The sequence below is a fragment of the Pseudomassariella vexata genome (assembly GCF_002105095.1).
Source record: "Pseudomassariella vexata strain CBS 129021 chromosome Unknown BCR38scaffold_1, whole genome shotgun sequence".
Classification (NCBI taxonomy): Eukaryota; Fungi; Ascomycota; class Sordariomycetes; order Amphisphaeriales; family Pseudomassariaceae; genus Pseudomassariella; species Pseudomassariella vexata.
Window position 1 is genome coordinate 78997 of NW_024467956.1, and position 26932 is coordinate 105928.

Consider the following 26932-nt stretch of genomic DNA (forward strand, 5'->3'; position numbering starts at 1 on the left):
TAGAGGAGTTAACGTATATTGCCCATCGGCACGTATATCATGATACCTGAGGCTGAATCTGATCCCCACGGCCAACCCAATCTCGGTCGTCTTTAGGTGATGATACACCCTTCAAGGCAGTACTATGAAGGCATAGTACTGCAACCTTGAACTGACCTTCCTGCAGCCAGGCCGCTGGCAATCAGCAGGCGGATCTACGATTGTGCGCTGTAACACATGCAACAACTTTGAGCCGCCTCTCAGAGGTAGATTTCGCCTTTGATTCCAAACCCATACAACCCGTTTTCTTGCTTGAAACGCATTTCATCCTTGAAATCCTCCCAGGCCGAAAATAACAAGATGGCCGACAGGACGAAGACGAGTAGACACAGGCAAGATGACGACAAGAGTGAGGGATACAGACGCCTCTGGCTCATCGAGCCCAGGTTGACTCCTTCTTTGAAACCAATGTCATTGGTGGCCACCACGAAAACGAAGGCGGAAAGGGAGAAGATGCAATTGATCAGAAGGATGGACAACAAGACGGACCGGACCCAGCATGTTGCCTTTGCATCTGCTATTAGCACCAACATACTTCAAATACGTCATATGGGAATTTTTGCTTTCACTGACTTTCATCGAGTCTCGACAGAACATGTAAAATAGGAAAATCTCAACCATGATGGAGACGGTCAGGCTGAAGCTCGACGTGGCGATCAAGACCTTTTCGCTCGTAGTGTAGAGAACGTTGATGGTTAGTGGATTCATGGCGAGCGCCCGTTCCTTCTGCGACCCTTTGACTGGATATTGCAGTCGATATTCGTAGTAGTGTGTCCCTTCTAGGATGCTGCTCGCTCCTCACAGGGGCCGTCGAGGTCGTTGGGCTCTACGCGCACGCAATGGCCATCATCTGCAAAAGGCAACCTAAAGTGCACCAGAGGCCAGATCAAATTATGAGAAGGGTGGATCCAGATGCCGACGGTGAGATCTTCGCATCGATCGGGGACCTGACGACCTTTTGAAGCCATGCACCCTCACCCCCGCGTCGCCATGTTATTCGCTGACGGACTCTCGAGTAGCACGGTAGGATTCATTTGTCTTGCTAAGAAACATGCCCCACAGTCAGCCGGAGCCTACCTGACGGGCCAACAGGCAAATACAAACCAAATATATCCAAGCTTTGGAATGGGTACCGAGGGGGGCGGACAATTTCGGATTCCGAGGCGGTGCAGGCACATGGGGTCATTGTCCTTTGCTAGAGTCTTGAACTGGAGGACAGGGAGCTGTGCCACGGCCATCGACAGACACAGGTGTGGTCCGTGGATTTCGGTCGTCCAGGCACAGCCCAAGACAGCTAGGGGAAAATAAGTTGCGGGGATTTGAATCCCATTTTGGAGGCACGTCGGTGTCTCCTTCGTAAGTACAAATTAGACCTTCGTAAGGACGAAGTAGAGTGATTTAAAGGTCAGGAGGGAGCTACTCCGCCACGAACGCATGTCTTGCGTCTTTCGAAGGTGAAAGAGAGAGAAAGACGGAGCAGCAAGTTGAAAAGTCTTGGAGAGTTAGGAGTCCATGCCCCTGCCCCAACCGAAATCCTGAACCGGGTGCCGTCCTGGCGGATTTCAGTCCAACGCCATTTCATACTGTAATTTAGTAGCACCCTCGTGGTAACGAGCCCCGAGCTGCACGGACTTGGCTTTGGGCTTTAACACCATACCCCATCTGGCGACACCCCCAAAACACAGTTTGTAAGACACACTTCATTTCTCCGTCAAAGCGACGGACTTGACTCTTTGAGATTTTGAGTCTTGAATATGATGCTCTGAGCCCGAACGTAGGTGACAAACAGACGGCCTATCTGGGCGAATCTACGACTTCTCCATGAGCAGTCCATCCCTGCCGGCATCGCGGGACTACGGCAATTGGGCGTGTCCACGGGTCATTTTGATGCCGGCGCGTCCAGAGATGCGTCCCTCATCGCGGCGCACGATCTATTATTGTCGTTTTCTTCTAGACACGTGGGACTATGATGGACGCAGACCACATAGCGGCATTGCAAAGCTACGCGCGCAACGGCGGGGGATTCGTGGGCATCCACTGTGCGGCCACTGCCCTGCGTGACGAGCCCTGGTATGGACGGTTGATCGGTACTGTGTCTTCGCATCATCCTGACCCGCAGCAAGGAATCGTGAGACTCGAAAGGGCGATCGCGGAGTTGTGGCTGCTAGTTTACCTGACCAGAGGCATTAGTTGGACAAGTGGTACAAATTCACTGGGAACCCAGGTGCATGGGATGTTGACGTCGTGTTCACAGTCAATGAAAAGACGTGCCAAGGTGGCAAACATGATGATGACCAGCCGGTGGCGTGGTGTCGTGCATTCGAAGGCGGCCGGGGCATGTCAGTGAGGCGTATGAGCATCCATTGTATTTTAGGCATGTTCTATCCGGCATTCGCTGGGTTGCACAGAGTCAGGAGAGGAGCTAGTCAAACCATAAGCCATCGTCATCCACCGTTGGATGGCCCGCGACATCGTGATTATTGTAAAATGTTATCCAAACCCTACTTGTCCATGCCCATGCTACAACGTCTTCCAGTCGAAGGCCTTCTCCCAAGCTGCCGCAACCTTGAGACAGTTCACATCCTGGTACTTACGCCCTACAATCTGCATGGCCGTTGGCAGCTTCACCTCTGCATCTTCGACCGCTGGCACGAAGCCGACTGGAAGCGAAAGTGCGGGATGCCCCGAGTCTGCACGACATGGCGTCAGCTTCGAGTCAAGCTCCAAGAAAATCAGAGACAGCCGGAATACTAACTATCGAAGGGACACGTATTGGCGATCATCCCGATGCTGCGCGAGAGGAACTTCAGGGGCCCTTCGGTCGTACCCAAAGCACCAGGCTCCGGTAGCCGAGGCGGCGGGGTGGGTAACGTAGGCATGACAAGGACGTCGAATTCCTGCAGCGCCTTGTCGTATGCGTCCTACTTGGATTAGTCTCGTTGCCAAAATAACACCTCAAGTCGACCAACGACTTACACTGATGGACTTGATGAGGTTCATACACTTTCCCTGCAGCTTGGCGCCGTGCTTCTCTTGAACCCATAGGTATCCCATGTACATGTTGCTGGCACCGGGCCCTAGAGCATCGAACTGCGCCTGTGTGAGCTGCGCATCCAACTTGGCGGCTCGATCGGTGAAGTGGAGTTGCTTTCGCCCGTCCATGTCGCCGAGTATGGCCTGCCGACCTCCAGCCAGCGGCAAGGCGCCTGTCCACACCGTCGGTGCTATCTTGTGCTGCGGGACTGACACCTCGGACACAGCGGCGCCGAGGCTTTCCAGTTTCTTCACTGCTGCCTTGACCGTTTGAGCGACATCTGCATTGATACCAGGGATATCGAACCCTTCCTTGAGAACGCCGACCTTGACGCCCTCAAGCATCCTGGCTCCGTCTTTGGCGACGACGGCATCGACATGCTCCACATACTTCAACCTGTCCCCCTCGAGTCCAAATGGCGGTTGTCGGTCATCCCAGCCATCTGGCCCTGCGATGACCTCCAACAATAATGCACAGTCCCTGACGTTCCTTGTCATGGGTCCAGCGTGGTCGAGATGCGCGTCCAAACTCAGGATACCCGTGTACGGTACCAGACCCCAGGTGGGCTTGAGGCCTACAATTCCGCATTCCGAGGCCGGAATGCGAATACTTCCCCCTTGGTCGCAGCCAATGGCCATGTCGACAGAGCCCGTGGCCACTAGACGGCCGGAGCCGCTGCTGGAGCCGCCGGCGTTGTACCCGTCGGCGAAGGGGTTTTGGACGGGGCCTGTGACGGACGTGGCTGACATGCCTTCTAGGCATGAGTTCTCACAAGCTGTGTGAGACAAGTTAGCCAGATTATGACGAACGAGTATGGTGTGGTTGATGGGGATGATCCGATCCACGAACCTGCCTTGCCGATGATGATGCCTCCTGCGTCCATGATCCACGTCGCGATGGTAGCGTCAATCTCGGGAACCCACTCGACCATGGAAGTGCCGTTTGTACAACGCACACCGGCGAATGCCATGTTGTCCTTCAGCGCCACTGTGCGTCCCTTCAGGAGGTCGCTCTTGGGGCTTGTGCACCTTGCTGTCACCTAATTGCGCACAGGTCAGAAAGTCCGCCCATCACCGAATTCTTCACCAAGAGGCAGCCACCAGCAGTTCTCACTTACTCTAGTTGCCCATCCACCGCCATCACTCTCTTCCGGGGAGGGAATGTTGATATCGGTCCTGGGATACTTGCTAAGATCTGGTTTTGGCAGAAAGCTTGTATCGTCTGGCAACGATGCGATGGCCCCCTCAAGTCCACTGAGAAGCGTTGTGTAATCTTCCAAGAGCTTTTCCGAGAGTTGTAGACCCGCCTTGGATAGTAAGGGCCTCAAGTCTTCACCAGTAACGACAGTTATCCCGTCTTGAGGTTGAACCACGGACATGTTGACCGTCGAGCTATAGCCGCAGAAGATTTCAAGGACCAGCGTTCTATTCTTGTCCTAGCATTGTCATCTGCAGAAGGTATGAAGGCCCTCGATAGGGTGCGTCAATTTATGTCTCGCAGGGAGCAACGCAAACTACTACAACTCGCGGGGTCAAAATGTCCAACCCTGGTCGGGACATGCTTATCTCTTCGCAACCCCACCTTGGGGTAGCTGTGTTGTGCTCCTGGCAAGGCGCGCGAAGGAACGGTGAAGTACCTTGTAGAATGTGCATAGCCGCATATACGCTGCCGTTATCTGGGATACCAAGGCGCCACCCGGCTCCGACATGCGTGGGGTTGCGGATCGGATCTCCCACCGAGCGCCTTTGAAGGTTCATGTTTGACCATGGGCCACATTGACCCCAATTGAGAAATAGGACACATGCGGAGAAATCTCCCATAACATGTAGGATGCCAGGCCTTGTTTTCAGCGTCCGACATACTACGTAGTAGACAGGTTGCATTTATGGACATGTTATGTCATTCCGAGGCAACGCCAGCAAGGCCGTCTACAGTCGGTATCATGTTTAGGTCTGACGATTGAGCAAGTGGAATAAGTCAATAAGCTACTGATATAGCAAAACTAATGCATTCGCAGACAAAATCCGAGGCGGTTATATCCAATGCTGGAATATGAACGATATGGCAAGCCACGCCAGCCACATCCGTCACCTCTTCACTTGCATATTCCACTAGCAGGTAAACACAGCAGGTCCAGGCACGGTATAAGTCTGCGCCTGATAGGAATCGTACGTAATGCCGGCATCGGAACCCTTGTACGCACCGGGGAAAGCTACCAGGTCTGAGGGGGTCGTCGACCCACCGCCCGTGACCTTGAGCTGGTGGCAGCCCGGGTAGAACTGGGCGCCGGGGTAGCTGTATGCGGCGTGTAGGGCAATAATCTCGTGGCGCACGAGGTAGTTGCCCGCGCTCAGGCAGCTGGGGATCGTGTATGAGACGCCCGCGTTGCCGGCCGTCATGAGCGATGTGTCGCCCCACGTGTTGGACGTTCCCGTGCGACCACTTTCTTGTACTTTGAACCACACGGCTGTGCTGTTGGGCATGTAGGAATCGCAGCCTGTCATATCTCGTGTCAGTTTTCTTCTACTCGAAACATTTTGGTCCCCCCCCCTTTTTTTGGGGGGGTGAGGGGGGTGAGAAGGGGTAAACGGGAGTGATGGCGCCCAGGGACATACCCGCATCAGGGCACTTGGCCATATAAGTGATGGTGGGCCCGACGTGGCTCTCGGGCCATAGCGTCCAGTATAGCGTCACTTTGGAGCCAGCAGCAGCGGGAGCGTGCAGTGCCGCGGGAGATGACCCAACGATGCCGCCCTCGGTGTATCCACCGCATTGCAAGTCGGCCAAGGTGACGTCGGTGACCGGTCCATTGCCCTGGATAGGCCGCGAGATGCGGTCTGGAATGGGCGACATGTACGGGTCCGTGTACGGCTGATAGAAGGTGTAGACCTCGCCGCCAATAGTCGCGTTGTCGACATAGCCGTGCGCCGCAGCTAAGCTAGCCGTAGCAAGGAGGGAGGCGAAGAACTTCATACTAGCGGTGAAGAGAAGAGGCGATCTATTGTGCGGGCGCGTTTAAGGTGTTGAAGGAAACGACAATGCGGATTCCAGATCTCTATGGCTATGTAAAAGAAACCCGGGTCCGGAGAGCGAAAAGAGAGAATCAAGTGAGACGGTCAAAGGAAGGTAAAGCACCGATGGAAACAAGTTCAAAAAAGCTCATTCCATCTTGAGTGGTTGGCTGCTCTTATATCCATACATCTGTATTCGTGTTTGCTCCAGGCGGCTAGGTGAGACGCCATGGTCTGTAGCCTTTAGCAATGCTGGTATGGTATTGATTACCGTGTATGGAGGCCAGTTCATTCCATCTTCCGATCTACCCCACTGCCATCTCCACAAGCTTTGTAGGGTTGTCGGAATAATTGACCAAGACATGCTAGACTATGCTGCCTTGTAATGGGGTTTCGTAATTCAACGAAGTGGACAGCCATGTATATTTCCTGGTCAGACGGACCCTTCCGTTGTTTTGCAATTCCGTCTCCCAAGCACTGCCATGCGAGACATTCGTGGTAGCACGAACTCACACTTTCGGTATTACGGATGGTGTCTCTATCCAGAATTCCCAATGAGGAATTAGGAGTGGTCCGTGTTTGCCGTGGTTGGTGGAATTTTGCTTGCCAGGTCCAGGTTCCTGCGGATCGCGGACATCTAACCCCACATGGTTAACTTGATGCGGTCGCGAGCCCTTACTCCGAAAGAGCCTAGGAACCACTAACGAGGCGTACAAATGTCTTAAGGCTTAGTGAAATAGAGAGTGTAGAATGTTTTCTAAAGAGTATACATTGTATAGAAAGGACCTAGATGTTAGGAACTGTGACGGCCATGCTGGCCTAACCCCTATTAGCCTAGAGCCATGCTCCGCACCAGAGAGCTCCCTGGATAGGACCGCCTAGACAAGAGCCTCCCTTCTTTCCTTCTTTTCAAGGTCGTGTATGGAGTCAGGTAGATTGATTATTACTGCACAAAGGTCCACTGCTAATTGTTGGATTACGGATTACAGCTAGTCTACAAGCTGCATGTAACGAGGATACCACACGTCTCACAATATAATAGTCAGGTAGTGCAAAGGGTGTGACGGCCGGTGTCACGATGCCACGAAACCCACTAGCTGTGGACCCGTAAGAGCACTGGCCATCTGAAGGCGGGATTTAAGATCCTCAGATGTGAGCCAGCCTGTTTTAGTTTCTCTTTCTTTCCTTGTCGAGAATCGTTAAGTCAATACAGTGCATTAGAGTGTTTTGACTCTTCAATTTTGCTCACCGTGACAAAGGGTAGCTAGAAGTAGGCCAGTGTATGGGTGCGTATATTGCAAGACTGATTCTTGAAGAATCCAAACTAGGTGCGAGCGTCTCGAGTTCTCCTCTTAAGCTGAGCGGTTCCGGGGTTCTACCGGATCGGGGGCGAATCCCTCCCGACTCAGCTTGTCAGCTGAGACCGGTGTGACGCCGGTCACGATGCCTGGCCCCTAGGCCCCTGGACGAACAGGGACACCCTAGCATGGGTGTCCCACCTGTACGCGCTGCCCTTTTCCTTATAATGTAGGAAAGGGCACTTGCACTTAGATCTCTTTCTCTCTCTTCTTCAGTTTAGTATTAGTCAACAGAGATAGACTGATGTCGCAACCCTGATTCGAACTTGCAGTGCCTCTGCCGTGTCACAAGGATGATGATGCGTGAAGTGTAACGAAACCTCTAATAGTCTAGCTGCGTAAACCACTAAAGAGTCTGTAAGAGTTTGTGCTAGTAAGTAAGTCCTGCTGCGGAGTCCTTTAGCAATAATATCGGGGTCTGACGTATGGAGTATAGGGCTCTGGGTAACTGAAGTATTCAAGTAGGGTAACTGGGAATAGAGTCGTCAAGGCAGTTTGCCTCACCAATGGGTTAGATTGATGCTTAGATTGATCACTGAAGTAGAGACTGTCTATCTATGAAATGCCTGGGAGTCCTGTCCCTTATATATCCGTCTCTCCTTCACTGATCCCCACTTGGATATGTTCTCTGCCAACATATCCTGCTGGTTGGATATGTAGTTGACCAACATATCCACCCCTGTAGGTCACGTGACCTGTCGGTCTTTTCCTTCCTCCGATGCGGGGTCCCATGATCCGAGCGTCTGTATCCACCTGTCAGAGCCACAAGTGTCATCCGAGGCGGGCCGGCTTCCACCAGGAAGGAAGTCGTTTGTGGCGGCTAGAGAGCCGCTTGTGGCGAATGAGAGCTGTTGAAGCCGTTTGCAGCGGATAGGGAATCGCTTGGTTGCAGATAAAGAGCCGCTATCCAAGATATTGGCCGAAGTCGGAGGAACACAGACATGCGGAAGCAAACATCCAGAATCCAACAGAGAACCTCGGCTGGCTATAAGTAAGGAGTCGAGACGGAGGAAGATAGAGAGGGCAGAGATCAATGAACTACTGTGGACACCCCTACCTGCCATCATCAAGTGACCACCAGTGATCACCAGGTGACCACCAGGGGAACACGCCTATTTCTCCCCTTCACTCTGTACTATCGCCTTCGGTCCAGGCCGTAACCTGACACCACCTGGCCTGCCAACGGGCCTGTAATGTTGGTCTAGGGCCAACGGTTCGTAACACTCTTTCCTTACACCATGTATTGCGGTTATTACATAGATTCTAATCTAATATGGAAAATATTGCTATTTCCTAGCTAAATCGCTGTCTAGCACTAACTTAGGTTAGTGAGCTTAAGCGAATCCGAAATAAGTAGGGTGTGGCACGGGTACCTATAGAACTCGCTAACGTATTTTCTAATATTAGTATCTTTTAAGGTAACGTGGTTTAACACCGAGTCGCGCATATCACCGAGTCGCGCACTTTTTCAACTTTTCCAACCTTTTGACTTCAACACTTATTTCCTCAACAACAACACCATGTCAGTTCAAACCCAAGAAGCCAAAATCAACCTTGCCATCGAAGCTATCCGATCGACCAAAAATATGAGCCAACGTCGAGCAGCAAAGCTATACGGTGTACCCGAGTCCTCACTCCGTGACTGAATCCACGGTCGCACCCCACGTACCGAGATCTGGCCGAATAGCGCACTACTCGCCAAGATAGAGGAAAGAGCTATTGTTTAGCATGTACTTGACCTAGATTTGAGAGGGTTTCCTCCCCGGCTAGAGGGTGTGGAAGATATGGCCAATTCTGTGAAGGTCAACCCTCGCAGACTCACTACAACCAGGTGACTTACAGCTGGAACACCTGCCGTGGCAGTGCCAGATGGGAAGCCAATCATAACCCCTGTAGGAGCCCCGCCAAGCGTGGACGACTTAGTCGCGCTCCCTCAAACCTAAGTTGTAATCTTCTTTCCTTCGCTCCTTAGAGTAGAATCTTCGTCGATAGCACCTAATCGAGGTCTCTACCAATGCGATGTAACCCAGGTCGTGACACTTTACAGGCTATCGCTCAGAGATGTTCATCACCTGCATGCTATTCCTACTACATAAAAAGCAGATGACGACTAGGCGAGGCTGCGGCGCGTCGGCACGGCACTTCCGTAGCCAATCATCGTGCCTTGCCAACTCAATGCATTCTGGCCGTGGGACTTCGCCGAGGTGAGCGAAAACAACAAGGCAGCTATTGCTAGCTACGTACTGGTGCACTTGTCCTTTTTCTCTTAGTTTCTAAAGCTTTCCGCTACGCTGAATATAGCCCGCACTTCTTCAATGATACCCTGCCGCTACGGTTACTAATACACAAGCGACGTTCTAGCCTTGCGAACAGCACAATAGGTTCTTGTCCTCCGACCCTGACTTTCGATCGCTTCGGCTACCGGCAACCGCGGCCATGGACCCGGCCACTGCTGTGAACATCCTCGTCCTAGTCGGCGCTGCAATCCTACCCTACTTGTGGCTTCAATATAGGAACAAGAGAGCGGTATACGTTTTAGGACAACAAGATTCGGCGAACGAAGAGCACCAAGCAAGCAAGCAAGAAGTCTGTACCTTCCAAGTATCGATTTGGGTGGCATGCTAATGAGTACAGACTTCTAGTAGTCGTTCAGTGCTCCAAGTTTTATATTCCGGGCCCAGCAACGCAGCCACTAGGGAGGTCGAGGTAGAGTAGGTCTTGCCCATGCTATTAGTGTCTCGTTATCTGGTTGCTGATTCCCCGCAGCATCGTCGCTGTCCACGGCCTCGGGGCTAACGTGGATTGGTCGTGGACCTGGACAGACGGAGCCAGCCATGTTCACTGGCTGAAGGATCCGAATATGCTACCTGCTGTGGTGCCCAATGCCCGAATCATGGTGTACAACTACGAATCGCGATGGCACGCGAATGCCCCGAAAACTCGCCTCTCTCTTTGTGGCAAGGATCTGGTAGAAAGCCTTTGTTGGTACCGGAAGGACACTACGAACCGCCCGATAGTTTTTATCGGACACAGCTTGGGCGGTAATGTTATCCAGCATGTAAGTGGAACACGAGCTTCCCAACGAGGATTTTTATCCTCTATTTGCAATGTATGCTAACGGGATTTGGGCAGGGCCTGTTGAACGCTAATGCAGACCCAGAACTGAAACACTTAGTCGACCGTACCGTCGGCCTCGTATTTCTGGGATGTCCCTTCAAAGGCTCTAAGATGAAGGGGATAGCTCAACTCATAGCCCGAATCATGCACATTGCTGGATCCCATATCGGTATTGTCGGAGCCCTAGGCTACGGCGATCGCACCTTGCGGGATAAGCTGAACGAGTTCGGTAAACTCTTGCAGAGAATTCGAATCCCGGTGGTCTGCTTCTTCGAATTGAAAGATACCGATTTTGGAAGAAGATTAGGGATGCCCCATCTAATTAAAGGAATGGTACGTACCGAATCAGGATTATGCGCTGTTTTATTATAATTAACGACGGTATTTCAGGTTGTAGAGGAGGACTCCGCATGTATCGACCTTTGTGATCATTTCCCGCTCTCGACGGACCATCTACGCCTGAACAAATACTCTGGCCCGAATGACCCTTCTTTCGACAAGGTTTCAGAGAATATTAAAAAGATGTGTGCAGATGTGAGCAAGGGGCGGTACGTCGCTAATCTCCACTTGGATTCGATGAAACTAATTAAGCTATAGCCTCCATCTCGACCAAGAGACAGCATTCGACAGGCTCCTCCCACACACTGTTGAAGGAGCATCCTTTGACTCCCACGCCGAAGAAGAGATCTCATATTGCCTCCAAGGCACTCGAAAAGAGCTTCTCCATGAAATATCCAAATGGGCTGTCGATGCTCGCGCCAAACCCGTCTTCTGGCTGAACGGCATGGCTGGCACCGGGAAGTCAACCATTTCGCGCACCGTGGCACAGTCTTTCTCTAAGAACGGCCATCTCGGTGGCAGCTTTTTCTTTAAGAAGGGCATGGCCGATCGAAGCGGAACATCCAAGTTCTTCACTACGATTGCCGCTCAGTTGGTCTATAAATCGCCGTCCCTCGCCTATTATATTCAAAGTGCCATCGATGCCGATCCTGCCATTACGCAAAAGACAATATCACAGCAGTTTGAGAAGCTCATCCTGGAGCCTTTGTTAAAGATGACTCTAAACACTCAGGCCCCTGCAACGCTTGTCATTATTGTCGATGCCCTGGATGAGTGCGAGAGAGAGAAGGATATCGAGCTGATCATCAAACTCTTTTCCCGTGCTAAGGAACTACCGTCTTCGTGTTTAAAGATCTTTATCACTAGCAGACCCGAACTGCCTATACGATTGGGTTTCAAGAAAAATCAAGGAACGTATCAGGATTTAGTCCTCCATGAGATACGCCAAGGTCTTATTGATCGCGATTTGACTATATTCCTGGAGCACGAGATGACCGAGATTAAAAAAGACTACAACTTGGGAAACGAAGATCAACAACTGCCTGTAGAATGGCCAAGCAAATCAGATATCGAGACTTTAGTAAAGAGGGCAAGTCCTCTCTTCATTTTTGCCGCCACTATCTGTCGTCTCCTTAAAGAATGGAATTACAGCGATCCCCAAGAACAACTTCGAGAGATCCTAGCCTATAAATCAAGAAACAAGCAGTCTAAGCTTGAGGCTACATACATGCCTGTCCTGGAACGACAACTTATCAGACTTGACGAAAGTGACAAGGAGAAGGTCTTAGAAGAGTTTCGAGTTGTTGTTGGCTCGATCGTTATCCTTGAGAATCCCCTCTCTACCCATGCTCTATCGCAGCTACTTGACGAAGATGAGAAGATGATTAGTAATAGACTGCTTCATCTTCACTCGGTTCTACATGTCCCGTCCCCTCCCGGCTCTCCCGTCAGACTCTTTCACCTGTCGTTCCGGAATTTCCTAGTGGATCCCGAAAGGCACAAAGACCAGTTCTGGGTGGATGAGAAAGAATCCCACAAGTGGCTAGCTACGAACTGCCTGCGCGTAATGAATAAATCCCTTCGGACTGATATCTGTGAGGTTCAGGCGCCAGGAACACCTCGTTCATCGATAGACCCACAGAGAATCAGCAAGTATTTACAGCCAGAAGTCCAGTACGCTTGTCAGTTCTGGTCGTACCATCTACAGCAGGCCGAAATGAAAGTATCGGATGGGGATGAGGTGTGTGACTTCCTGACCTGCCACTTCCTTCATTGGTTAGAAGCATTAAGTTTGATGGGAAGAGTTTCGGAGAGTCTGCAGGCGATTAAGGCGCTACGAGCCTGTGCTCATGTGAGTTTCAGATTCAAGCATAAAAACTCCTATAAACTAACGCGTATCAGTCGGACACAACTAAGACTCTTGACTTCCTAAACGATGCTAACCGCTTTGTCCTTGCTATGACCTCTATTATCCAACAAGCGCCTCTCCAGGTATACGCGTCAGCGCTCGCGTTTACGCCTCGGAGGAGTACGATTCGAACTGTTTTTGAAAAAGATATGTCTAGCTGGATATCTATCGTATCAGGAGTACAAGATAGCTGGGGCCAGTGCGTACAGACGCTCGAGGGCCATAGCGACCTCGTCAGCTCGGTGGCCTTCTCGCCCGACTCGCAGCTCGTGGCCTCGGCCTCGCACGACCGCACGGTCCGGCTCTGGTCGGCGGCGACGGGCCAGTGTTTGCAGACAGTAGAAAATGGTATAATCCCTTCCACCTTGTCTTTTGATTCTAGAGGTTTTTATCTCTATATGGATTCTGGTGCTATTTCTCTTCAAGGTCCACTAGATCCTATTAGAGCGACAGAATCTATAACTACTAGATCTTCGGAATCATTTTCCAGTCAGATCTTAGCTGATAACGGTCAAGATCGTCGCTCTGGCTACGGTATAAGTAAGGACCGTTGCTGGATAACTCTGCACGGAAAAAACTTGTTCTGGTTAACAGCAGATTCTCGACCAGCTTCTTCAGCTGTGTCTGGTTCTACCGTAGTGATTGGATGCGTTTCTGGAAAAGTCATTATTTTGCGGTTTTGTGAGGATAAACCAGCGCTCTGGAGCAGGCTGGGCTGGTTATCAGGCCGGTAAAAGACTACTCTGCGGGTCCGAACTACTGGGCTCTCAGATAGAGGTATACGATGCGGAAGCCCACGCAGCACTGCGGGGGCTTCAGGAGGCTGTAAAGCTTCCGTCCAACAGCATGGCAGATAAACGTCCACATCTGCCTCGATAATCTCGCGGTTGCGGGTAGGCTCATCTGACCAAGTCCCGGAAGCAGTCAAGCAAAATTCACCGCCTTCCAAGAGCTGTCCAAAACCTGGTCACAGAGAGAGCGAAAACCCTGGACATCCCCGGGACAAGTGTATATCTGGTGGTGCCCAGGACACGTAGGCATCCCCGGAAACGAAGAAGCAGATGTCCAGGCCAAAGCGGCCTATGAGCAACCACCCAAGACACAACACCCGGCCTCATTCGCACATATAAAGAGAATCGCGAGATCCTACACCTGGAAGAGTTTCAACGATCGATGGGCCACTACCTGCCCTCAACAGTATCGAGATCTACGGATCGCTATCCACCCGCGACCCCCCGAACTTGGCCTGCCCCGACAACACCTAGGCAGATTACTCGCAGCGAGGTCGCACCACGGGGATTTCGTGACCTACCACGAGAGACTCCAGCATCGCGACGCACTGCTCAACTGCGGGTGTGGAAAGACAAAGACACCAGTCCACTTCTACTTTTGCAAGCGCGGCCGCAAGGCCACGCCCGGTCATCTAAAAGCGCATATAGCCAAGAATAGTATAGATTCCCTCCTAGGCACGGCCAAGGGAGCTCGTTTGTTTTGCCAATGGGCGGAGGAGACCAATTTCTTTACTGAGATCTGCCCATCGCACTGAACAGGAATGTTAGATGAAGACAGTCCCCTGTAACATAGATTCGACTAGCATAGACCATGCCGGCACTGCGCCCGGCACGTCTCACGTGATGAGACGTTAAATTTCAATCAATCAATCAATCAATCAATCAGTGAAGGAGAGATGGGTATATAAGGGACAGGACTCCCAGGCATTTCATAGATAGACAGTCTCTACTTCAGTGATCAATCTAAGCATCAATCTAACCCATTGGTGAGGCAAACTGCCTTGACGACTCTATTCCCAGTTACCCTACTTGAATACTTCAGTTACCCAGAGCCCTATACTCCATACGTCAAACCCCGATATTATTGCTTGAGGACTCCGCAGCAGGACTTACTTACTAATGTCGGCTGGTGTAGTTGGTCACTTCGCTGGTAGATAAGTCCCGATTTGCGCCTCGCCCACTTGGGTCGGTGACGAGTCGCGGGTTCGAATCCCGCAGCTGACACACAAGGGGGTTTAGTCAACCCTTACGGCGCGCTGCCCACCTTGTTGACTTCGCCTACCTAGCGATAATAGGGAGATTGGTGCAGTTTAGGATTACGAGCATCCTAGCCAGTCGACCGTCAAGCACTACGTCGGCGGAATATAACTCGACAGCCGGTCCAGAATTCGAATCGTTAATCCGACCCCTTATCGGACCTCGCCTTTCCGATAACGCTCGTCGGCGAACCCGTCCCCTCACGATAGAAGGCGCGCAGCACGCCCTCTCGCCGCGATTCTTGCGAGCGTCTGACCACGTTACGGTCTATCCACTTGAGCGTATGGTTGAGATGTATACGCTCGACGAGAACCCCAATTAGCAGATACTACGACTTGTCGCGACAAAAAAAAATAGTCGAGCATCTTCTGCACATCAGCAGCATCCCACCCCTGAGGACGAATTTAAGTGCCACATTACCACACTTATCGGTAGTTCAGGCAGGGGTTGTAGCACAGACTTAGGGAGGGACAGGAGGTTTAGTAGTCATTTGGCTACAAGTTTACCTGTATAACCGCCCGACGCGGCTTAAGGGCCCGCTATATCATCTATAGCCCCTTAAGGGAGTACTTGTAGAGGTACCGAGGGTTAACACCTACGGCGTATTTAATATTTTTTTTTTACTTACTAACGTCCCACACCTACATCCGGGACACCCCCACATGTGGGACGCCCTAAAAATGACACTGTATATTATAACCATTAGCTTCAACCTTTTTTTACACTTATTCTAATGCGACTACAATACAGCTTTGACCGTCACTAGGGTTTTCAGACTCGCTAGACTCATCTGTACTATCCTCAATTTCACCAGCCTCGATTTGAGCCTTCCGAATAGCCTTGATATTAGTAAACTTCGAATTTGGGCTCATCTTGACCTTCCTCCGCTTCCTAACCCTACTAGCCTCAAGCTCTGCCTCTATTGCCTCAATCTTTCGCTGTGCGACAGCTAATTTGTAGTCCTTCTCATCAAAGCCCTTTTGAACTTTCGGAAAGAGTAGCCGCTGGGTATTTGGATCACTATCAAGCTTGCTGAATAAGCTGAGTTGATCTTGGAGCTCATCTCTCCTCTTAGGCGTTGACCAGGCTACTGATGATGTCTCTAACGCCCAGTCCTGACTACCCTTACTATCAGAGTACCCTTTGCAAGTCTGACTAGGCTGTCTGATTGGTGCTGACGTATTCTCAAGGAGCAGGGGACTCATAAGGGGTCTAGCTATGCTCGAAGGCCAGAGACCAGTATATTTCCATCCACTGATAATGTTCTTAGCGGTCAATGCTGCTAGACGTGCCTTTCTATAGCAGAGGAGAAAGTTTCTCTTCCCTACGACAGTAGTAGTATCCCATCGGTCAAGGTAACCAAGCTCCTTCTTATAGGCTGCCTTGAGGGGTCCAAAGACTGACTGATCGAGAGGCTGGAGAACGTGGGATGTGTGTGGCGGCAAGAAAAGCAAGTGTATCTTGTTTATGAAGCAGAGGTACATAAACTCTGTCGTTTCGTGGCTACTATGCCCATCTAGGATAAGTAACCTAGTCTCTTCAGGGTCCTCTGGTTGAGTCAAAGGAATAAAGATCTTTTGTAGCCACTCAATAGCCGTAGAGTCTGACGTCCACCCATTCTCTGTTGCTGTAAACCTCCAGGCTTTGTATGGAGTCAAGTCCAGAGGAAACCACTGCTGCTGGACAGACTTCCCCTTGTATATCACAAGTGGGGGTAGTGCAGTACCAGTCGCAGAGATACACTCTATAAGAGATGTCCAAGCTCGAGATCCAGGCTGTTTCTTCCGTATAGAACGAGTCTCAGATGATCCTAGAACAAGACCATTTGATCCTCTACCTTCTAGAATACCTGGCTCGTCCATATTGTATCGATTCGAGGCCTTAATAGCTTTGATCTCAGGGATAGCGAGGTATTTGAACCATTGCCTGATCACATTAGCTGAGGCTTCATTAATACGCTGGGAATCCATAGCTCTGCTTCTCTGGACCTTGACTGAAGGGTTCCTCTTGATAAAAGCCTGGACCCAGTTCTTTCCAAGTGGTTCGGTGTCTCCGTGAATCTGTAGGATACGCTCGGCGAAGTCTTTGAGCTGTTGATGGGTTGGTGGGAGGCCTAGGGCAGCCTGTATTCGAACCCATTCAGCCAGATGAGATTCCTGGGCTGGAGAGCCTCTGGTAGTCAGCGAAAGCTATATCTCTTGACTGGGCTCCCTGAATCCGTCGTGAAAGAGTAGACCTTGGGACACCATGCTCATATGCTGCTTTTCTGAGGCTTTGACCGGTAGCTATTGCTTGAAGAGCTTGATAAATATCATCTTCTGTATATTGACTCATATTAGTGTAAAGAAGACGTACGTAAAATTTTGTAACGATTGAATCGATATTGGTAAAGAAAAACGAGGTTGAAGTTAGAGGCTAGCGGTGTCGATGAGGCATTTTTGGGTGTCCCACATGTGGGTGTGGGACGTTAGATCTTATGGCAACATTAGCCCTCCTCGCTGCTCTCTCACGAATGATTTCCTTGATTCCCTAAGATATTGTGTGGTCCTTCCTTTAGGGACATACTCCAGCTAAACATCTCTAGGTGAATCTCTAGAGCTCATGGGTTTATTTCGCCGGTCTTGCATTGCTTTCCACGCTTTTGTAGCTCCTGCCTGTCATGCTTTAACGATGGCTTCCTCAGCCACTTTTGGAGGTGCAAGACATGTCTTGGCATAACTATACAGCTTCGGCACGGCTAACAACCTCAACCTTACTTTACATCCTATGAGTTGGGGTTGTTGCATTACTTATTCGCTAATTCAACAGAAGGGATTAGGATGTGGGATGCGTCCGCGAGACGCATTAAATAGTTCTCGAATAATCATGCCCTCGGGGATGGGGGACCTGACCGTCGGGGTTTATATGTGTTTACAAAATCTCCGATCAGCTATGACGCCGGTCACGATGCCTGGCCCCTGGGCCCCTGGACGAACACAGGGACACCCTAGTATGGGTGTCCCACCTGTACGCGCTGCCCTTTTCCTTATAATGTAGGAAAGGGCACTTGCACTTAGATCTCTTTCTCTCTCTTCTTCAGTTTAGTATTCGTCAACAGAGATAGACTGATGTCGCAACCCTGATTCGAACTTGCAGTGCCTCTGCCGTGTCACATCAGCAAGCTGAAGTTCACTTCAATGTAGAGATCCTGTGCGAACAGGTCACTAATATTAAGGGTACCGTGATAGATATGTCGATATCAAGATTAGAGAGGGTGACCGGACAGAAAAGGCATACACTCCCATGGGTTGCCTTGCATTCAGGTTAGAGCGCGATCCGGACCACTTGTAACCCAGGCGAGAAACAGCCGATCGTAAGCCCCGTAGGAGGAGATATAACGTCGGTATAATGCCGAATACGATTATCAACAAAATCCCGGCCGTTACCTACGCAAAACTTTCGAATGTGGCCTAACGTGGTTTAACACCGAGTCGCGCATATCACCGAGTCGCGCACTTTTTACCACACTATAATTTTAAGTTCAATTAAAAAGCCACAACAGACTAAAGTATATTGAAATTTATTCAGAGCTATATACATCTGACAATTATAGTTCGACCTGACAATTCTTTACATTATGTCCGGTCTTCTTACACTTACTACATCGTCGTACAGTCGACGGACCAGCCTTTTCTTTACCCCCCCCCCCCCCCTAGAGCGCTTGTCCTCCTTTACCTGGGCCTCCACGTCCTTCCGGGCCAAAATGTCCAGGGCATACTCGACAGTAAGTGCACCTCCTTGCCGGACACGTGATTCTTTTGCCCTCCAACGCTTGCTTAGTGCCTCATTTGCCTTGCGAAGGGTGGAGCACTCAGCCTTCAAGAGGGTATTCTCATGGGCTAATCGAGTTATACCCTTCGCAAGTTGGCCAACAGCATCAAAAATTGGGGTCGGAGAGCTTCCCTGATGTCTGGCGATTCGGCGATTGACAAAATCGGACTTCTAGAGAGCCTCTGTCGGGTTATTTGGCGTTTGCGAAACCCAAGGGTCAGCATCTAGAAGAGAGGGGCTAACGGGTGTAGGCGACCGAATCCTAACATCCAGCTTCGAGATAACGGCTTCAGGGTCCTGGGGGGCTAGGCCGGCCCCTCGAAACCCTGCCTTGATGTTTTTGTCGGTTATTGTCTTTAAATAAGCCTCCTTAAAGGCGATAAAGAACTCGACCTTAGTGATGTGGTTAATATGGGACTTGATAAATATATCAATCTCTCGACCGTATATACGTTTCAAGACCCCAAAGCACCTGACATCAAGTGGCTGGGTTAGATGAGATGAGTGCGGGGGCAGACTGATAGTAATAATGCCGTTAGACTTGCAATAAGACTCGAAATCGGCCGATGTATGACTCTCATGCCCGTCCAATACTAACAGCCGATACACGCCTCTTTTGGTCGAGATAGTGTGCTTGTTGAAATGTTTGATCCAGTCTAGACCAGTCTCGTTGTTCGTCCACCCGTTTTCGGTCGGTTTGACTACCCAATCGGCTGGTAGGTCCCCCTCAGTATACCAATTAGCAAGGTGATAGTTCCCTTGAATTACCAGAAATGGCGGGATGTCGCGACCCTCCGAATTGACACAGGTAATCGCCGTGGCCCGGTTACCTGGCTGGACCTTCTTGCCTCTACCATTACGTTCAGGCGAGGTAACGACCATCGAGCGTTGAATAACGCCCATCATAAAGCCCGTCTCGTCGAAGTTCCACATATCGCAGTCCTGGATCCCGTATTTGACCCTCATATTCGATACAAGCCGGAACCAGTCCTCAATAATCTTTGGATCCTCGCAGAGGGCCCTCTGGAAGTCATACGAGCGAGAAAAACGCGTCTGTAACTCTGGGGTTCGCTTTACAAAGCGATGCGCCCAGAGCTTGCCGACGCGTCGGGTACCCCGCATCGCAAGAATGGAATTGGCTATATCTTCCACACCCTCTAGCCGGGGAGGAAACCCTCTCAAATCTAGGTCAAGTACATTCTGAACAATGGCTCTTTCCTCTATCTTGGCGAGTAGTGCGCTATTCGGCCAGATTTCGGTACGTGGGGTGCGACCGTGGATTCAGTCACGGAGTGAGGACTCGGGTACACCGTATAGCTTTGCTGCTCGACGTTGGCTCATATTTTTGGTCGATCGGATAGCTTCGATGGCAAGGTTGATTTTGGCTTCTTGGGTTTGAACTGACATGGTGTTGTTGTTGAGGAAATAAGTGTTGAAGTCAAAAGGTTGGAAAAGTTGAAAAAGTGCGCGACTCGGTGTTAAACCACGTTATGTTAAATTATTACGGCTTACTAGTTTGGCAAGGTATTAAAAACTCTAATAAAATGGGAGACTGGTGGTCGTTCTATAAGCTCGGAGTAGACATAGTCTCATAGGCCTCGACGATGCTTGTCCTCGATTTGGGTAAACCCTACCAAAAGGCAATGCACCTCACCTCGATGCTCTCCCTTGCTACTCCATAGCCTGCACTCCCGAGATTGGGACTAGCGTGTAGCACTGCTGGCGCTTCTGCATCAGGCCCCTCGACACCCAAGGAAGCGCTATGAAAGAACTTAAGGGACCTCGTCCGGCTTCTGCTCTCTGAGGTAGTACCACTGCGGGCCCGCGTCCTTCGGGGTGGCGGGAACGGCTTTCTGGGCGTCCGCCTCGGCCCGAATGTCCGGGCGCCAGCTGCGAATCGCCCGCCGCGCCCCCAGCGGCGTGTAGTCGCAGTGCGGCGTTCTGGATGGCTTCGCCTGATCGGAAGACCCCATGTGAGTGGGCTTGTTGTCATGCAGGGCTTTGAAAAAGCCTGAGGTACGGTGACATCGCCCTCGCCTTCGGTCGCAGTCGCTCCTGGACCTCGACGGATGATGCTGTTGGTGATGAAGACCTCTTTGGCGCCGATCAAGTTGAGCATGGATCGGACCACCTCAGGGTAGTATGTTTCCTCCAGCACCGAGAGACTGTCAAAGTGTTGGGCACGCACTTGGTCCTCATTGGCGTTGATCAGGCTGGCGGGGTTAAATTTGACCGCCGTGAAACCATGTTTCTTCAAAAGCTCCGCAGAGCGCTGGTAACTGAATCCTTCACCGAACACTTCTTCTCGGAAGTCTTGGAGAGGATAATCTCTCGCGGTCTTGGTGACCTGAGGTGCGACAGTATAGCCCCTGGTATTGGGGTCATCACGCTCGTTCGAGCCATCCAGAACGTTGATTTGAAATGTTCCCACCATCTCAGGACTCAGGATTTCTGCTTGGGCCACTGCTTTGACGACAAACGCTAGCTTTGATAGAAAAGCAGTAAAATACTTTGGAAACTGTAAATAGAGATTTTGTCAGAAGAACTTGTTACTGAACTCTCAATGTATTTACAAAGTCCCTGGCTTTTGAGATGCCGAATTTGACAGATCTATTATATAGTATCATAAACGAAGTGAAGCGGTATATGCAAAGTCTGTGATTATTGTCTAGTGTATCGTTTCTGGCATATCTTGATCATGGAGCGATGATGGCGCCACGAGAAGTCCTATGGACCATTAAACAACCAATCACGTATCGCGACTTTTACCAGATATGCAAGGTCATAACTCGACATGACTTCGCACCATCAGCTCACCTTTCTGAGCTGAGAGGTAGAGGAGATAGCAGTGATTGGCCCTTTCTATCTCTAGTCAGACGGACTAGGGGGAGTGAGCACCAAGGTAGTAGCTTAGTGTACCTGTAGGTGGATGCAAGGTCATAACCAGATGACCATGCATAGACGACCAACAACACCTCTGGGCACTTAGCTTTGGTATGTAATTCTTTGAGCTCACCGAGGATTATAACCTATAATATAAACTAAACTATTAACCCCCGGATGAGGTCCGGCTGGGCCATCTTGGGCATCATCTCGTCGCGACGCAGACGAGTTCGCTTCGTATCCGTTACCATGTCTTCCTCTGGCCATCTTCGCATGACACTGCGAAAGCCAGATAAAGAAAGTCAGCTTCAGCTCCCCACAGCCCGCCTTGGAAGGCTATTCATGTAACTGACGTGTAGCAGTTGTCGTTCCATGCGACTATCAATTCATCCCAGGTGACAATGGACAGTGTTACAACAACTTGTACCTTGCGCAGAGAACTTCTTCTTTCGGGAACGGTTGCTCATCCGCGAACGTAATCGGAGTCTCTGTGTCGGATGACCTCACGTCTGATCCTTCCAAGCTGAGAGGGGAAAAGGCGAGCGCCATCGGCCCATTCCTACTAGAGTGCTTCGGCAGCGACCTCGGTGGCAACGTTGTCGTCTTTCAGGTGGCCAAGAGCCACGGCTACGTCATCCACGCAGACCCGTGGTCGTTTCAGGTGGCCAACTCGCCTTTAGTCGTGCGAACCCAAAGTTTTCTCCAGCCGCACGGCGAAGCGATGACTTTTGCTGGTGTACCAGAAGACGCCCAAGGTCTTGCCAGTGCTCTGGATGCCTCGCTTGGAGCGGTTCAATCCCGATTGCCCTTTTGCAAAGACACCGTTCGACAGCTGGAGATAGACTTAAGGAGGCGATTGAGTTTTGGGTGGCTCTCGCCGGCTCCGGTTCCGTCCCGTCGGGTATGCATAGTTCTTGAAGGGGAAATCAGCATCAGGGCGACCAAGTTCAGATGGGAAACTGCGGCTGCGCTGGGAGTCGATGTCGTGGTGCTTAGCACCGGGTCTTGGTGGCAGGATGACCAGGGGCCTTTTGGCTCTCTGCGAGAGGCTTTCATCATCACCGACTTGACACCGGGTCCTGATCTGGGGGCCAGGATCGCCCGAGCCCTCAAGTCATATCCGCACACCATTGATGGAATATTTGCTCTGTCAGACACCCTCTTAATACCAGTGGCTGAGGCCGCCACCCAGCTGGGCCTGTGGACTAGTGGTCCCGAGCCGTACAGGATATCTACCAACAAGTTCCTTACCCGTCAGCTACTGGATCCCACGTCGGGGGAATACTTCAGCGTGAATTCACTGGAGGAACTCGAAATGCGGCTCACGTGCAACGACCCAGTCAGCTTCCCGGTGGTTTGCAAGCCATTTTGCGGTATAGGCAGCGAGGGGGTGTACAGAGCTGATAACCCCACCCAGTTACGACACGCCGTCTCTCAGTGCATCGCCTCCAAAAACCACGAAAGCTGTTTGATCGAACCTTACGTTGACGGGCCCGAGGTGGACTGCAACCTCGTCTTCATGGATGGTCACCTACTCTACTCCGAAGTCGTCGATTATTTCCCTTGCGATGCTGATGTGGCAGAAGACGCAACCGATAAGCTGTTCGCCGAAACGGAGGCCGTCGTGCCATGCCAGCTGCCCGTGGAAGAGCAAAAGGCTATTGTAGAAACTGTATCGAAAGCAGTGATTCTTCAAGGCTTCGATACTGGTGTCTTCCACTGCGAGGCCCGGGTTCGCAACTCCTTCATGACGTATCGTCTTGCTCATGAAGCAACTATCCCAGATCTTGTGGTTAAAGACGAGCCCCGCAAGACCGAGGAAAAAATCCGCATCTTCCTTCACGAGATCAACGCCCGGATACCCGGTATTGCGAGCTCGGCCTCGAGCCTCATCGCCAATGGGATCGACTTCTGGGCATTACAGATCCTCTGCGCTGTCGGCGATTGGGGCAGGTACAAAGCCCTGTCTGTCCCGTTTCTATCTTCCAGCGAAGGCGGAGGTCACCACGTATGGCTCACCAACTCGCTTGTGCCTATCACGTACAAGGGCATCCAACCTTTGTACCCCAACTTCCCGATGGACCGGTTGGGTCACCAGCTCGTAGATAGTAGCCACAACCCCGTGGTAGAGCTATCCGAAAGTCATGAAGAGCTGACTCGATACGTTCTCCGGCACAACGCTAACGTAAACGACGGCGTCAAGTATGGTTTCAATAAAGGGGATTGGCTGTGGACGGCCTGTTTGGTTATCCGTTCTCCCATTAGTCGCAAACTGTGACAGGCTGTGCCTGATATGGGATCCGGAGCTGCAAGGACCGTGCGTCCGGATCCACCAAAGGAACCATCGAGGGCACACAAAACATAGTCCGTGTTCCCGGGACAACTCGCATATTTTACTTTCCTCCTCAGTTAGATAATTAACAGTATTTGGCCATGTTGAGCTGTATAGTTTCGCAGTGAGCCCGTCACACAAACATGCAGCCCTTGTAGCGGAGAAGATCAAAGCGAGATATTACGATTTCGTCACCGCAAGATACAACATATCTTGATTCTTTCAGAAATTACTATTATCAGCCTCTTCTTCTTGTTATTTGGTTCTTTGTCCGATACACATATATAGTCTTGTCGGCTGGTGTAGTTGGTCACTTCACTGGTAGATAAGTCCCGATTTGAGCCTCGCCCACTTGGGTCGGTGACGAGTCGCGGGTTCGAATCCCGCAGCTGACACACAAGGGGGTTTAGTCAACCCTTACGGCGCGCTGCCCACCTTGTTGACCTCGCCTACCTAGCGATAATAGGGAGATTGGTGCATTTTAGGATTACGAGCATCCTAGCCAGTCGACCGTCAAGCACTACGTCGGCGGAATATAACTCGACAGCCGGTCCAGAATTCGAATCGTTAATCCGACCCCTTATCGGACCCCCTCTCGCCGCGATTCTTGCGAGCGTCTAGACCACGTTACGGTCTATCCACTTGAGCGTATGGCTGAGATGTATATGCTCGACGAGAACCCCAATTAGCAGATACTACGACTTGTCGCGACAAAAAATAGTCGAGCATCTTCTGCACATCAGCAGCATCCCACCCCTGAGGACGAATTTAAGTGCCACATTACCACACTTATCGGTAGTTCAGGCAGGGGTTGTAGCACAGACTTAGGGAGGGACAGGAGGTTTAGTAGTCGTTTGGCTACAAGTTTACCTGTATAACCGCCCGCCGCGGCTTAAGGGCCCGCTATATCATCTATAGCCCCTTAAGGGAGTACTTGTAGAGGTACCGAGGGTTAACACCTACAGCGTATTTAATATTTATTTTTTATATAGTCTTCTTTTCGTGGCCTACGTCATACCAATGTGTTGAAGACAAAGACTAGAATGCGGTACTTTGAAGACTGAGTGATGTTCTCTGTCCCGCCTAGTGTCGAGAGTAATGTCCAGGTGTCCGGGGCCTAAAAAAATATCAGAACAAGAGTAAGGGACCGAGCTGTATAAGACTTACGCCTTCTCAAAGTCTTCTTAATTCGTTAACCAACGGATTCTTGATATCAGTATGCTCCACGAGGCTGCGGACGCTCTCGATGATGGGAACTAGACCAGCCGCCAGCTTGTCCTCCTCCGAAGACGGGCCCGACATGCCTCCCGCCACCCCCGATGATCGTCTCTCCATCTGCTGATTTCTCTCGTTCATACCGGACAGCTCGCGGGAGAGAATGCGCTGGGCCAAGCTTAGTATTACCTCTTGGTACACCCAGGCCTCGCGTTCGGGCCAGTCTTCGGCGCTGAAGCTCAGGTCCTGAAGGAAGCGTTTCAGCTGCCGCTCACGGCTGAACTTCTGGGTTCTCCGCAGCGGCGTGTGCTCTTCCAGCGCAAGAGTGTAGTAGGCCGTCGCCATCTGGTCGAAGCTGTGGAAGCCGGCGTTGTCGATGGCTTCAAGGATGGTCTCAAAGACCCCTGTGGTTCCCTGTGCATCAGAATGAGTCTCGTTGTCTAGTCCACCCCAGCCGAGGCCACAGTATGACTCGGTGCCCCAGAAGGAAGGCTGATTGGCTCCGCCGGTTGCCGAACCGAAACCACTGACAGGTGGCCCATGCCTTGTCGAAAGGTGATTTGAATGCGAGGCAGCTGATCCAAAACAGGAATCTTGTGAGACGTGTGACGCACCAGTGGGTGGTTCATCGTGAAACCGACCCAGATGACCCGATTCCGTCCCTTGTATGGGCGAACTGTGAATAGAAAGGTCTGATCCCTCCTCAGGGGGTGTCTTGGTGCAGGCAGCTGTGCCGGACTTGTGCCTACGGTCTTGACAACTTGGTCGACATTTCCCAGTTCCATCCAGCTCTGAACATGGAGTTGATCAAAGTCGAGCGTATTGTTTAAATCCGCTAAGGAAAAGTCCATGGGGTCTGATGCCGCAAAGAAGTCGGATGCCCTATTCAAATCGTCAGTCCATGCCGGCTTTCTTCGAAGTTGAAATAGCCGTCAATACCCACATGAGATCAACTCTCGTGTCATGCTCTGGGCCAGGGATTACGGTCTGATTGGTTACTTCACCAGTGTCAAGTGGCTCCTGTTTTTCCTTCCCTGAGGTTGCACTTCTCCTCTTTGCAGCTTCAGCCGCGGCTTGTTGTTTCCCTGATTATATTATTATTATTATTAAATACGCCGTAGGCTCGAAGCCCCCGGTACCTCTACAAGTGCTCCCGTATGTCAAACCGTGCCCTAATGGCTGGACTAAATACATACGCTGCTACGTAGGTTCGCTCTATTAGCGACTGCGTTACGTCCACCACAATACTATGTTAGTTCTCACCCTACTAACAAAGTCCCCCTGAGAAGATCGATATTATCCGGGCCTAAGCGCTATCCGGCCAGTCCTGAGTAGCCACCTTGTGATAGTCCCGCTGACTACTGGTTTCCCCATCGCCGTTGCCAGGTCTCTACGTGTATGCAGCGGCCATGGTGCGATAGTGGCCCGTAGGCGCTCTCTCGATTCTTCCAGCAGGCCGCAAAAGAGGATTACGTGCTCTGCCGTCTCGGGGGCCTCTCCACAGCGGCATAACGGCGAGTACACACCGAAGGCTCCTATCTTAAATAAGAAAGCTGATAGTCCTATTTTTCCGGTCCTGATCTGGCATAGGGTAGACGCCTCCGGTCGGTTTAGGTCTGAGTACTTGCCCTGTTTCGGCATTCGCATCGAGGGGCCCTCCGGCTCCTCGGCGATAGCGCGTCGCTGCCGGTCGTGTTGTGCTGCCCCGGAGAGCCATCTCTTCTCCCAGTGGTCTAGGAGGGCAGCCGGGACTTCCTTCGCCTTGCCTATCCACTCGGAGCCCCTAGCCTCCTTCTCTATCGTGTACCCCGCTGGTCTGAGCGATTGTGACGCCCGC

General features: G+C 51.2%; 9 protein-coding genes and 2 non-coding genes across 11 annotated transcripts; 7 read left to right on the plus strand and 4 right to left on the minus strand.

Moving 5' to 3' along the window:
* Positions 1-339: 339 nt before the first annotated feature.
* On the plus strand, positions 340-1238 carry BCR38DRAFT_404040 (uncharacterized protein; the record flags this gene model as incomplete). The annotated part of the gene is made up of 4 exons (XM_040857807.1): positions 340-636; positions 676-733; positions 844-960; positions 1102-1238. The coding sequence occupies 4 exons, from the start codon at positions 340-342 to the stop codon at positions 1236-1238; spliced, it is 609 nt and encodes a 202-aa protein (XP_040720491.1).
* Positions 1239-1999: 761 nt separating this feature from the next.
* On the plus strand, positions 2000-2373 carry BCR38DRAFT_318216 (ThuA-like domain-containing protein; the record flags this gene model as incomplete). Its single annotated transcript, XM_040854738.1, has 2 exons — positions 2000-2206; positions 2230-2373. Coding segments are annotated over 2 exons (351 nt in total), but the record flags the coding sequence as incomplete, so codon positions are not given.
* Positions 2374-2559: 186 nt separating this feature from the next.
* Positions 2560-4451, minus strand: BCR38DRAFT_330682 (amidase signature enzyme; the record flags this gene model as incomplete). Its single annotated transcript, XM_040854988.1, has 5 exons — positions 2560-2729; positions 2795-2960; positions 3016-3848; positions 3923-4112; positions 4191-4451. The coding sequence occupies 5 exons, from the start codon at positions 4449-4451 to the stop codon at positions 2560-2562; spliced, it is 1620 nt and encodes a 539-aa protein (XP_040720493.1).
* A 733-nt stretch (positions 4452-5184) lies between these two features.
* Positions 5185-6046, minus strand: BCR38DRAFT_479435 (endoglucanase IV precursor; the record flags this gene model as incomplete). Its single annotated transcript, XM_040863149.1, has 2 exons — positions 5185-5570; positions 5689-6046. 2 exons carry the CDS (start codon positions 6044-6046, stop codon positions 5185-5187), a joined length of 744 nt encoding a protein of 247 aa, XP_040720494.1.
* A 3360-nt stretch (positions 6047-9406) lies between these two features.
* On the plus strand, positions 9407-12750 carry BCR38DRAFT_381020 (uncharacterized protein; the record flags this gene model as incomplete). The annotated part of the gene is made up of 6 exons (XM_040857406.1): positions 9407-10028; positions 10077-10153; positions 10209-10500; positions 10575-10892; positions 10950-11107; positions 11157-12750. Coding segments are annotated over exons 1-6 (2589 nt in total), but the record flags the coding sequence as incomplete, so codon positions are not given.
* Positions 12751-13049: 299 nt separating this feature from the next.
* On the plus strand, positions 13050-13516 carry BCR38DRAFT_415391 (uncharacterized protein; the record flags this gene model as incomplete). The annotated part of the gene is made up of 1 exon (XM_040859017.1): positions 13050-13516. A coding segment is annotated over exon 1 (311 nt), but the record flags the coding sequence as incomplete, so codon positions are not given.
* A 1203-nt stretch (positions 13517-14719) lies between these two features.
* BCR38DRAFT_t1 lies at positions 14720-14822 on the plus strand. Its single transcript has one exon. It is a non-coding gene; the product is annotated as a tRNA-Thr (tRNA).
* A 5473-nt stretch (positions 14823-20295) lies between these two features.
* Positions 20296-21180, minus strand: BCR38DRAFT_491553 (uncharacterized protein; the record flags this gene model as incomplete). Its single annotated transcript, XM_040864676.1, has 1 exon — positions 20296-21180. Exon 1 carries the CDS (start codon positions 21097-21099, stop codon positions 20296-20298), a length of 804 nt encoding a protein of 267 aa, XP_040720497.1. The 5' UTR covers positions 21100-21180.
* A 969-nt stretch (positions 21181-22149) lies between these two features.
* Positions 22150-23826, plus strand: BCR38DRAFT_330497 (ATP-grasp domain-containing protein; the record flags this gene model as incomplete). Its single annotated transcript, XM_040854968.1, has 1 exon — positions 22150-23826. A coding segment is annotated over one exon (1677 nt), but the record flags the coding sequence as incomplete, so codon positions are not given.
* Positions 23827-24172: 346 nt separating this feature from the next.
* Positions 24173-24275, plus strand: BCR38DRAFT_t2. The gene has a single exon. It is a non-coding gene; the product is annotated as a tRNA-Tyr (tRNA).
* A 778-nt stretch (positions 24276-25053) lies between these two features.
* BCR38DRAFT_404046 (uncharacterized protein) lies at positions 25054-25946 on the minus strand (the record flags this gene model as incomplete). The annotated part of the gene is made up of 2 exons (XM_040857808.1): positions 25054-25809; positions 25845-25946. The coding sequence occupies 2 exons, from the start codon at positions 25944-25946 to the stop codon at positions 25054-25056; spliced, it is 858 nt and encodes a 285-aa protein (XP_040720499.1).
* Between the last annotated feature and the right edge of the window lie 986 nt (positions 25947-26932).